Source organism: Thermobia domestica, chromosome 11 (assembly GCF_964235325.1).
Source record: "Thermobia domestica chromosome 11, izTheDome1.hap1.1, whole genome shotgun sequence".
NCBI classification, from domain to species: domain Eukaryota; kingdom Metazoa; phylum Arthropoda; class Insecta; order Zygentoma; family Lepismatidae; genus Thermobia; species Thermobia domestica.
The window spans coordinates 199,628,814-199,641,697 of NC_137464.1; the positions used below are offsets into that span (position 1 = coordinate 199,628,814).

General features: G+C 33.8%; 1 protein-coding gene across 6 annotated transcripts in view; it reads left to right on the top strand.

The window, feature by feature from the left end:
• Positions 1–12,884, top strand: part of LOC145664666 (uncharacterized) — an 828,415-nt gene that overhangs the window by 597,305 nt on the left and 218,226 nt on the right. For 4 of the 6 annotated variants that reach the window (XM_081731506.1, XM_081731507.1, XM_081731508.1 and 1 more), the window contains exon 4: positions 8,743–8,890. The exons of the other annotated variants lie outside the window; for them this stretch is intronic. In XM_081731506.1, coding sequence (XP_081587632.1) covers positions 8,749–8,890 — 142 coding nt within the window. In that variant the 5' untranslated portion in view covers positions 8,743–8,748. The remainder of the gene's footprint in view (positions 1–8,742; positions 8,891–12,884) is intronic. 6 annotated transcript variants of the gene reach the window in all.

Genomic DNA, 12,884 nt, shown 5'->3' on the forward strand with positions numbered 1-12,884 from the left:
AACAAAATCTTATATAATCATTGTAAGTTTATCAAGAACAACTTTGGACTTGAATTCATACATTGTTCTCAATACCTACAAAATAGTTCAGTACTAGATATGACTGCCATGATGTTTGGACACCCGTCTCAGCTTCTTATTACGATTCACGATTAGCACGCATTTAGTATTGCTTTCCAAATTAAGCTCTTTCGTGGCCAAGTAAGTTTAAACAATGAGTCCGTTTCAGTACAGAAAAGGGAGCTTAATTCCAATTAATCTAAAGATTACCCGAATTTTTTAAATAATTCTTTCAGGCATACTTACGAGAGGGACTTTGCCTCTGGAGCTGTTGAGTTGCCCAACCTCCCCACTCCCGGAGCTAATATTAATAAAATTGTACTACAAGTCACTTTGTATAGGGCCCGTCTCTTAGCAAATAATGCCCCAGTGCAGCTTCTCCACATTCTGAGTTTGCCTTCCACTTAATTGGAGAAAATTTTCTGAAAGCAAATCTGCTCAAACGGACAGGCAATCTATATACTCCAATATCTTTTCATGTCCTTAATATTTGGAGATATTCAAAATAAAACTGAAACTGTACACACATTTCTCTATCATTTACTTCTTGAATGCATACGTAATATCATTCTATTCCGTTCACCCTACTATTATATTCCTTGTGTATCTGTTTACACTAGCATGGTGCATTTATTGTTATACATATTGTTATACCTTGAATACCTTGGTGTTAATTCCTTGAAGAAGTATCATTTACCTAGTTAGCTTCATATGTATAATTATATCATACACTGCACATTCACTTCCTCCTATTTAATTAACAGAGCACTTTCTCGTTATCAGCATAGAGCAGCAATAAGTAAATAGTAATTAGATTTATTTTAATTAACATTGTATCTTGAACATGTGTTCTTCTACAAAATGTGAAGCTTAAAATATATAAAACGATAATCATGCCTGTTGTTCCGTATAATTGCGAAACATGGTCGTTTACTCTGAGGTAGAACGCAGACTGTAAGTATCTGAGAATAAGATCGCGAGGCGAATACTTGGACTCAAGAAGAACGAGAATGGGGAATGGCGGAAACTTTATAACGAGGAACTGAATGATTTATACAGTTTGCCAAACATTGTTAGGGTCATCAATCTAGGAGGCTCAGATGGGCAGGTCATGTAGCCAAAATAGAAGAAAGTAGGAACGCTTTCAAAGTTTTAACTGGAAATACAATTGGAAAATTACCATTAAGAAGACATGTATGATAATATTAAGATGGATCTCGCAGAAACAGGAATACAAAATAGAAATTGGATCCACTTGGCTAAGGACAGAAGTTAATAGAGAGCTTTTACGAATGCGGCATTGAACCCCTAGGTTCCATAGGCCATAGAGTTAGTTAGTTATAATAATTTTAAGGCTATGAGCCTTGCGGTTTGAGTTTTTGTATTTTGCGTCCTTATGCAGCGCCAAGGTTATAAAGGATGGGGTCTGACTGGAGCTTGAATGTACTGGATTAATGTGGAGCAACGACTGGAGCTTGAATTCAGTACATTTGGAGGGTGCATAGCCAATTATGCAATGTCAATCTTCCCAATTTACATAGTTTCCCATAATAGCATCTCGCCTACAAGACAGCAAATTGTGGATCTTTCATCCTCTATACTATCGTTTTCGTAAAAGAGTTGGGGTAGATCAAGGGTTTGCTAAAATAATTGAGTCTGCGACCTTCGAAGGCGGCGTTCGCCTAGCACATTCATTTAACATTTTAAGAAGATTCTACTTACCTAAACTGTGATGATTTCAGACGATTTCTCCTGGGAAAAATGCAATACTCAGAGGGTTAAAATAATACTGCAAAAATATTGGTAATTATTGAGCGAGATTGGTTGTTTGCTTCGGGAGAAATTTCATAGCTCCGCGTTGAAACTCCTTTCGGCCCAGGCCATCTCCTAAAACCATCTGTACCTTAAGACCATCCGTCCCCTTACCGAAAAGACGATGCAACTTCTGCACACCCTACAAAGAAGTATCATCATGGATATTCTGTTATCATTGGCAGGTCACTTCTCTCAGATTGAGAAACTTCTAGAGATGGTTATCGAAATAATAGAACACCTGAAAAAATGCACTTGACCAGCTTAGTATGACGTTGAACAATTTTATGGCCTTAGACAACCTCAGAACAGCTCCAGTGCGACGTGGAAAGGAGTAACACAGATCGCGAATGGTAGCAAGTGTAATATTACACCATTCTGGACGCACTCAGTTCCGTAAAGAGCGCATTGAGGCGGAAATCTGCAATGGATTTGTTACCCCAAGTTGAACAACACATGTTCAATTAGGCCTATGTACAGGCCCGGGGCTTGGATGGGCCACGAAAGGTGTTCAACTTCAACCTTATGTTCCCAAATCACACCGCAATAGCTCCACTGTTTAAATAAGCGCATAATTTGGGAATTTGGCGTCATTGTTGGAAACAACATTTGAAAGATAGGATGCACATGATTCCTTAAAATGGCGACATAATCGCGGACGATGACTTAACGGGTAAGCATCAGCGCAAGACCTACTTAAAACCAGTATATTAGGACCCACATCTTCAGAGAGTCGCCGCCATGTTTCGCCGTTGGACGGAGATATTGCGGGTCATACGTTTCTTTAGGCGTCCGACACATAAACACGGATTGTGGTTTGAAATAAGGTGAACAACAGTTCATCCGATCATATTACATGTTTCCAGACATCAGCTATCCATGTTGTTTGTTCTCGGCACCATTGGAGTCTTATTGAAGCGTTGTAGTCCCTTATTATCCGTTTCGACCGTGCACCAAGACCCTGTTTTTTTTTTTTTTTTTTTTTTTTAACTCGCAGTGGACTGTGATTGTCAACGCAGGTTGTAAGAAGTGTTACTTGAGATCTTCCGTTACTTACATAGAAGTGGCCTGACTGTTTTGAATTGACAATCCGCTTTTATAGAGCTCGGCGAAACCTGTCACTAACGAATTATTTCCGACCACAGTTTCTCTTCACCGATGTGCATTTGCCCTGAGTTTTCCAGACTATCATCATATTGCATTCTGTCTCTCGCAACACACCTAATATCGTTTTTATTACGCTCGCACCACATAACCAAGCGCCAACAAATTGCCCTCTTTCGAAAACATTTATCCAATTTCTAAATATCATCGTCTGCTTAGTTTACTGTGCACTATCATTCTATTGCTCCTCACGTAAGAGCAAATTTGTCCTGACAATAAACCACAAACAGTCCAGCCTGTGGTCGCTGCCTGATCATTTCCAACCCAGACATTTACGTGATTTCAATTTCAGGGATTTCTACTATATTAATAATCTTCTGTATGTACTACGGTCGTCAATTAAGGTCTTAACTTTGGTGTAGTAATTGTTCATTTCAAGATGCCCGCAATTATATTCTTTCACTCTATCATTTTTTATTTCCATTGCACCTTCTATCAAGTCTCTCAAACTACACAGGTCTTTTTCAGATTATGACTAAACCACTTCCTTGTTGATTTTTCGTTAGATCCTGTTTTTAATCATTCTTCTGCGCACCCACACACTTCAAAAACCTGTAGTAGTTTTACATATTTTTTCATAGTGTCTAAGCTAGTTGTTGCTAAATATTTCAACATAAAACATACTCTTCGTCAGTCAATCTTTTTAGTGCATGGAAACAATATTAAAAGTTTGCTATCTTTCTAGTAATTAATGTTTCCTTTAAAATCTTTCAATTCGGAATTAATTTTTGATTCAAAATCAAATTCACGAACTTGACAATTCAAAAATATATCTACCACAATTTAATAATTTCCGTATTGAATTCTGAGGTGTTTCTTCTAATATATGTATGAAGTACGCTAGGCGAGGTAGAACAAAGGCGTGCGTTGAAGCGGGCAAACAATTATGATGCAAAATGGAAGACCGCTCTGAATTTCTAAAAGGCCAAATTATGGATGGGCGGTTAATTAACACAACTATATCAATGGTTACCAGTTTCTTTGATTTGTCGCCAGGAACGATGTCCAAAGCGTATACCTACAGAATTGTTGGCGAAACAACATTGACAATAATAAGGGACGGAAGAGAAGCCTCGGTGACAGGAATCGTGGAACATTGAAGAGGGGTTATCAGCAAAGTCTGTAGAGCAAGTGCGGCAAAGGGATCGCAGGGCTGAATCAGCATCTGGAATATCCTATTCCGATAACCACAGTGCGATCTAAGTTGGATAACCTGAACATCCGCAGATTACCGCCAACAACGTCTTAGTGGAAAGAAAAATGGCGCCAAGAAAATTCAAAGAAATCGCTGATGATTATAAATGAGTAATCTGATCCGATGAACCTCTTTGTTACCTTATTTTCAATGCTAAGCCATGATTTATGTATTAGGACGCCCAAATAAGTTTATACTCCAAACAGTGTCTTCATTACCGTAAAACACGAATCTCCGAACAGTGTTGCTCTGGGATTCAACTTCCTAGTATTCCATGTGTCGTGATTATGCTAGGATATTCCTATTTATTATAAGGATATTTTAAGTGACCACGTACACCCTATGGTCAAGATGTCTCCGGGCAATGATTCAATTATTCAAGATGACAAAACGCCAACTTCCACTGTTGAAACTGTTGAGGCGTGGTTTCGTGAACATCAAGATGAACTGCATTTCTCCTGGTCTGCCCATTTCCCAGGCATCAACGTTATTGAACATCTGGGGTAAGTTGTTAAGCTCAGACTTCTGAATGGATATTCCCCTCCAACCTAATTGCGGAATTAATTGTTACACTACATGAGAAATTGTACAGTATTTCTCTGGAAACTATTCGTACATATATGCCTCTATTCCACAATGAAATAGATCTTTTCTGCAACCCAACGATCAGCTCATGTCGTATTAATCAGACAAGTTGCATTTTCTTCAGGTTTTTCCATTATTTTGAGAACCATATGTATGCAAATTATCAAAATAATGGACGATGTAAGTACTTTAACAAAATTGCAATTTACTCCATGAATACGGCGTTGGACCACCTTTAATAGACACTACAGTCTGTAACTCCAGAGAAAAAGTGCACAATATTCTTCACTAGAAATTCTAAGTTGGACCCAGCACTCTCTATAACTGGCGAGAAATTCAATAATGTACAGGTCAGGGAATTGATTGCGCCTGAGAATGTGTTGTGGTTCATCGTAATATTCCTCAAACCACACCTATACAGATCTGACTGTTGTGTATTGGTACACTGTTATCCTGGAAAAGTGGATTATTGTTAGAGAAAAACATTTTTGCCGTAGGATACTGAGCCCTAATCACTGCCAACGAGTGGTTCTTTAAGAGTAATAATACAATCAATGGAATATCTGGAAATTGTGGCTTCCTGCCATGGTTACAATGGTAGGTAGTAGGCAATTCAGTGCGTACTCTTCTTTGCCGTACATACTAATTAATATTGAGATAATTCTTACGTTATATTGGTTCATGCCAAATATCATTTTCACTCGTACATAACATTATTAAAAAAAATGGGACACCTCTTCGTAAAGTAGTTCCCTTTGGCAGTTAGATTTCTTGCCAACTTTGGGTCGAAATATTTGGGGTAAAATTTGTATTGACTTTGACGGCTAGAACTAATTCCTACACCACGCACATTCTTGTCGTTTTAAAAGTATCTACCAGAGAGGAAGTACTTACTTTAAGTGAAACAAGAGGTGGTAATTGTTGAATACAAACTTGGTGACAGTGGTGGGTGAGGAATGATTTCATAACACAAATTGAGGATTTCGTGTAATATCTTCTTCATACACGGTTTCGAAGGTTACCCTAAATGATAGGGATAAAGGATACGATGTATTTGACAATTTTTATTTCAATTGGCTGCTAAAATGTGTTTTGATACTCACTAATCGGCAAAATAATGTTCAAATTCACTGTGTAAGTCGTCTAAGAAGGACGTGATTAACTATTTCAACTTTCAGCTCCTACACAAAAATATGGAGGAGTTTCAATGGATGCTGAACAATACCCAAATACTATGATAGTTGACTTTATTCCATCAAACCCAGTTTCCATCACTGCAGTCAATTCGATTCCATTTTTCTCCGATTACTTTTCACTATCAAAAAGGTGCATACGTCGAACAGAAATGTGGTACACAGCATTTTGGATTTTGACCACGGAACATACAAACAAGCATTTTTAAACTTCAATTACTACGAAATAGATGCATAAACAAACCCTCAGCTATTGTGCGGGAATTTCATTCAGATTTGTTTCAACAGCTTATATTTGAAAATAATCTGATGGATGTCTACACGTTTGATGGATTATGCATTCGTTGCAAATACATGTATGTGTTCCAAATACATGATACTGATTTTGTCTACTAGAATGTGTAAGTAGTGTAGAATGACCTGCTTGAGCCCTGAACTGCGACTCATTTTGATTAACGTCTCTTTCCCCTTCAGCACCCTCACGGTCGAATAACCAGCATAGCATATCATTCACATAACTATCATATACGTCACGAGAAAGAATGATAATAATCAATTGATTCGAAAAACAAATCATGTTTAATGCTTCTAAAACAATAGCATTACTTGTTGCATTGAATACAATATCAGTTGATGATTTTTTGTTTTAAAATAAAATATTAGAAAAGCATAGCAATATTGTACAATAATAATTATGTCCAGGAAGAAATGGGGAAATTGAAAAGAGAAAAGATAAAGTTCCACTTTACTACAATTACTCTTATCCACTAAGCATAGCGTCATCTGTAGTTAGTAGATTTACATTTTTGGTCCCCTGCTTATTTTCCTTCTCTCCAATCTATCCCTCCCAACCCCGTTCTCTCTCTAATCTATTTCTCTATCTATCTTTCTTTCTATTTGTAGAAAGTATATCTTAATGATACATGGATAATCCCTTAAATAGGATTTAACTCCAATAATTTAATCATTATCAAATCATTAAGTATAATCATTTATTTTTTTATTCATTTTTGATCATTAATAATACATTTCTCACTTAATAATAATCATTCACGTATATCGATTTAGTTCTGATTTATTTTTATTGGACACGAGTCTTGATTTTATTCTTACAAATGCACCTTGTCGTTTTAATATGCTACTATCGGTTTCCATTCTAATAATTATATATTACACTCATTCTCATATAAATGCACAAAAAAAAAATTAAATAATTAAATATCTTCTCTTTAACATTTTATTAATTATCTGAGACAACTCTTTTTAAGCGTAATACGTGTTAGAATTGCAACTAAATGATAGCATAAATATCATAATAATCTAACATCGATACAATGAGAATAAACCGTTAATATCACACAACAAAGCTGATTAATCATATCCGGACACTAATCAAAACACATGAAATATTTTTATTGGAATTTATTATAGTTTTGATGTCATTTGTATTCCTTGATGGCCACTCTCGGACAGAAAAACATCATCAAACGATTACTTTGTACGATCAAGTATGTTCAACTAAGTTCAAAAGCTAGATTATTACTTTGCTTTCTGCACAGGAATAAGTTTAGCTTATTTTTTTGTTAATTGATGCTGATTAATTCATTTTTTTGGAAGCAGATATTAACATTTACCTAATTTATCAAAAGGTATTTGAAATTTATTACTTTTTTACATTACTTTAAAAGAAGTGAATATTATCAAAACACAAGTAAAAGATATATACGTTAACGGCGCTCTTTTACCTAATATTGTGTGAATACATTTTAAAGTTATTATAATAGAATACATATTGATTGACACACATTTTGTTCATGATATTGGATAAGAATTTAGATTGATTCCTCATATCCAGAATATAACTGAAAATTATCTTGACGCGTTCAAATGAAGTTAACTTTCCATTACGAGCTACTGTACAATAAAAACATTAATTAAAATTACATCATAGTTTGTATGAATAAAGTATTTTCAAATGTAAAGAAAATTAATGAAATCTCATTAATTTTTTAATGTTTTACGCGCAAATATTTACAGTCATCAGTAGTCTAGCGTGGGCTGCAATACGAGAAAATTTGCACAAAAACACAAAAATAATTTTCAAAAACTGCTTGCTAAATTGAAATGTGTCATAATTTGTCTTTAGATAAAATATTAATAGCAATAAAAAATAAGTCAAAAACATCTTTCGATATATTTTTACTAACTACTAAATCAAAGTATAACTCGTTTATATTCTACTGTGGAAAGTTCGTTTGGGTATTTTCAACCCATTTATAAAATTAAAAATATGAGTAATGAGATATAGAAATGTCACTTCTAAAATTTAATTAGATTTGAGCAAATTATTGCAATTCAATGCTTCCAACATACCATTTTTTTTCAAAATTGATATTTCTAATAATAATCCAACCAATTCTGGAATTAAAAGAATAAATTTTTAATTATTACAATTATAGGCTAAATTACTCTCCTATAACGGACATTATGGTTTATTTTGCTTGCTTTTCTGTATATCTATTTATACAGGAATATATAAATACAAAAAATGAATCTTTAATATCTTTCTTACTCACTTTCATTCTTTCTTTCTTCCCCTATTTTAGCCTGCCTGCCTGCCTGCTTAAAAAGAAACAAAACAAAAGACAATCGCTTGATTCTTTGTAGAATGATTCTTTGCTGTTCTCCTTTTGTTTCACCTCTTCTTCGATTCTTCCTTCTTGGTTTTTTTAGCTGACGATGTTGGCCACAAGCTATTCGCTCGCCGGGTGCAGCAGTCAAGGCCCCTCTTGGCTCAGATCTACAGGCTTCGATGTAATGGCCCAACAGCGGAGGAAACGACTCAGACCATCTTTGGAACTCGGGATGAAGTGGTGGGGAGGTGGGTCGTTTAATGCAAAAGCAAAATAAAAGCAATAAACATTTATATAATATATTATATATATAGTCTACATTACAAACAAAATAAACATCACTCCCTGGCTTCACCCCCTGTTTTATAGTCCGTTCGTCCGTGTTTAAGTCCTTAGAAAACCTCTCCCCCCATCACATACACCCCCTCGGCCTCACTCACAACAAGCAACTCCCCCTCTGTTTATTGTTTTGTATACATTTTTGACACAACCCCCCCTCCATTCACAGTCCCCTCATAAGACTACAGACTAAAGATGTTTTCTTGGAAATGTAAACCATGGTTTGAATGGGAATTTTGTTCTGCTTTGGTATTCAAGGTAAGGTAATTTTTTCTTACCTGTTTTTTTTTTATTTATGAAATAACGAATAAAACTAAAGGAAGGAATTTTTAATCAAGTGTGTTAAACTTTGTAAATATTACGAAAAAAAGTTAAATTATTGTTATGTTCAAGATGTATATAATGGTAACTCAAGAAGAGTACATAATCTCAGAAGATGAAAATTTTCTTAGCATTCATTCATTTCAACATGTTTGGTACGTTAATATCGAATAAAAATAAATGATAAAAAGACGAAAATTACTAATTAATAGTAATGAAAAGAGTGCCCATTATAGAAACTGGAGGTTAACTGTACAGAACCATATTAAAAATTGGATGAGATTAACCGAAAACTGAAAAGAAAGTACACATGTTATTCGAAATAGGAAAATTAATTGGTTACAAGAATCCATAAGAATTTATAATTGTGGTGGGTTTGTGGAAGGATAAAGAGGAAGCCACACTTTTGAAACAATTAATCAAATACCAAAGCCTCCCCCATAAATTCATTTTACAATAAATAAGTAATTAAATAAATGTTATCCATTAAAGAAAAATATAAGGAGAAAAAAGTTAAAAACCCTTGACCATTTTAACAAAGGAAAGAAAAACGTTAATACTACCACAAATAAATGGACTAAGTATTTCCAAGACGACATCTTCAGTTGACAGCTAAACATTTGTTTACATATCAAACACGAACATGCAGATCTATAAACAAGTATCCATCACACAAACTGTAGCGCAGACCGCTTAATTTTCTTATCCGGCATGCGCTTTCGGGTTTGTAAATGTGTTTTATTTTTTTCTGTTTTCCACACCGTTACTAACAAACAAAATGTATTAACAAATACTTTAATCGTATTAACAACACCTGTTTGAATTCTACTTAACACTTTTAACCCTGTTTTTCTCTCTTAGTATAAAACACACTATTTTATAATAATGACGCAAAGATGTTTGTTGTTTGAAAAGACCAGTGAGATTTTGCACGTATTTGTGTTTTCTTTTATTGTAAATGGGTGTTTTCAAAGTTTGTAGTTGTATTTCTAAATATTTATTCTAATTACGTATATATATGTTATTATTACTATTATTCTTCCATTTAAATTTTTCTTGTGCCCTTTTTTCTTTATACAAAAGTTTCAGGGTTTTAATTATGCGTAGCTTCACTGCAACGGAAAGTATTCGCTATGATTACGAAAAATTTAATTATGTATGAACAGTATTACTGAGGATTTATACGAAAGATAATGAGAAACATTTTAAAGAATTGAATTTGACTGCAACGCTATTTCAAGCTTTCAAAATTTCGTGTGTGAAAACTCGGAACATATTTTACATATTAATAATATTTTACTTGGAGTATGTTTGATGCGATACGTATGGATAATACCTTGCTTGAAATACAAAATAGGTAGAGTATTTATTCTTTGTACTTGAAGAATGTTCTAGACAATAGTTATTGTAAATCTTGATGAACTAATTCTTCTCGTGAAGTACTGGATAAAACGATACATCTCTCTTACTATCATAGATGTTTTATGTTAGATTACTGAACATCATCGTATAACATTATAAGTATTTACTATTATTAAAATCAATTCTTCATGAAGTATAGCATTGACATAATGGATTACACGAATTATAATAAGGAAATTACCAACTGTTTTTTTACTCAAATCATTTTACATAAATAGTGCTGATAACCGGTAATTTTTCAACTATTTCATAGTGATTCATATGTTATTTGTAGTTGCAGCAAACGCTTAGTCAAATCTTATGTACACATTAATCAAGATATTCAATAATTAGCACATACATGATTTTATATATAGTATATAGATAGATAGGAAATTAACAAACTATAGTTTGATCACAATTACGCTTTAATAGGCTTTTCTTTGAAATTAAATCTATGAAAATGTTTTATATTAATATTCAACCAATGTTCCATCCAAACTATTAAATATTCTATTGTTATTGTCAGGAAGCATGAGTTCAAATTTTAAATAAAACAGAATACGTAAAAAAATGTAATTAAAACATTTTAAAAATGAGTTAAACAAACATACAAGCAGAGAAAGGAAGGTGGAATATAATTTTGTAAAACTCAACTAGCAAATAAGATAGTGAATCAGTAAACTGAAAGAAAATAACTATGTTTCCACTTACAACATTTATTTTCTAAACACAATATATATGTAGTGAATTCTAGTTGTTCTGTAGAGCAAGAATATTTATGGGAAACTTGAAATGCAAAATGAGTGTAATATTTGAGAAACATCGGAAAAATGCAAGCAGATAGTTTGGTTTTTACCTCATTCTCATACGTCCTTAATAGATTCTGTTCGGTTGGTCTTTTTTTTAGACGTAGCTTGATAAAATAGAACTTACATCATTCATATAAGAAAAATGAATATTGGAATTTCTGGTATTTACGTAGTTTTACCATTTGACGATCATAATTTAGTTTATTAAAAAAATCGTGAAAGCCATTCGAACCCTAAATGTTCCCGGTTGATACCAGATGTATCTGTACATTTGCTGTGGTACCCCTTGCAGTTTTATTTTAAATGTAAACTTCCTCTATTTCCCTGTTTATTACCGAAAGGCTCAGTAACATCTCTTATCAAACCGTACGAGAACGTTTCGTATTTTAGTTACATACCTTGTTTTATGAAAATTCACAAGTAACTCTCTATGCAAGCTGATACTTTTTACCAGTTTTTTGCCTGAGATGCGAAATGAAGCCTCCCTCCCATTTTCATTTCTTTTGAGTTCAATTCATACAATTTATGCCCAAGTTTGACAACAGAATATAGCATGCATAAACTTGCATGCTACAAGTACTAAATACCTGAATGAGCGATGTTTAGAAACATGCAGCAAATAATGAAATAATAAATTTCACCCACTGACGAACGGCCTATAAAGGACAGGAGGGTAGCTTTCCGTATTCCTCCGCTATAATTTGATATAAATTATCACTACAGAAGCTTTAAATCTTAAACAATTTGCTGTAGCAAATATTATGCCATCTGACACGGTACATTCCTCCATAGTTTCCTTGGCTGATCTAATGAACTTTATATTGTACACTGCAACTATTAACGAACATTGGCCCATAGGTTTAAAAACTTCTATTAGGATGTTATACAAAGCTATACTGTTTCATAACAGTACACATTTCTTATTTAATGTCAATAAATTTAATAAAGACATCGAAGTATCTGGAATATCATTTTCTCAACTATGAGTCCAACAATGCATATTCATTTATGTCACGTAAATACATGCTCTATGAAACAAGGGAGAGGATATTAAGGATACACAATCGAGCTGAGCACGTGAATCTTTTGTATCACTGTCACCGTCCAAAGTTCCTTCATCACACCTCAAATTATCTCTGCTGACTCGATCAGTAGCATAAGAAATAATTTTTCAGTCAAAGATGTGGCCAATCATAACAATCTTGATTTAAAAGCAACTAAACTATTTTCAATATGAACAGGCACAAATTTCTTCATTACACCTCACATATTCTTGGAGAAATTGTTATAATATATGGTTCTGTTTGTGGCCACAATTTTTATAAGAAAATGATCTATTATAACATCTTGTTTGAATACTATGTATTTA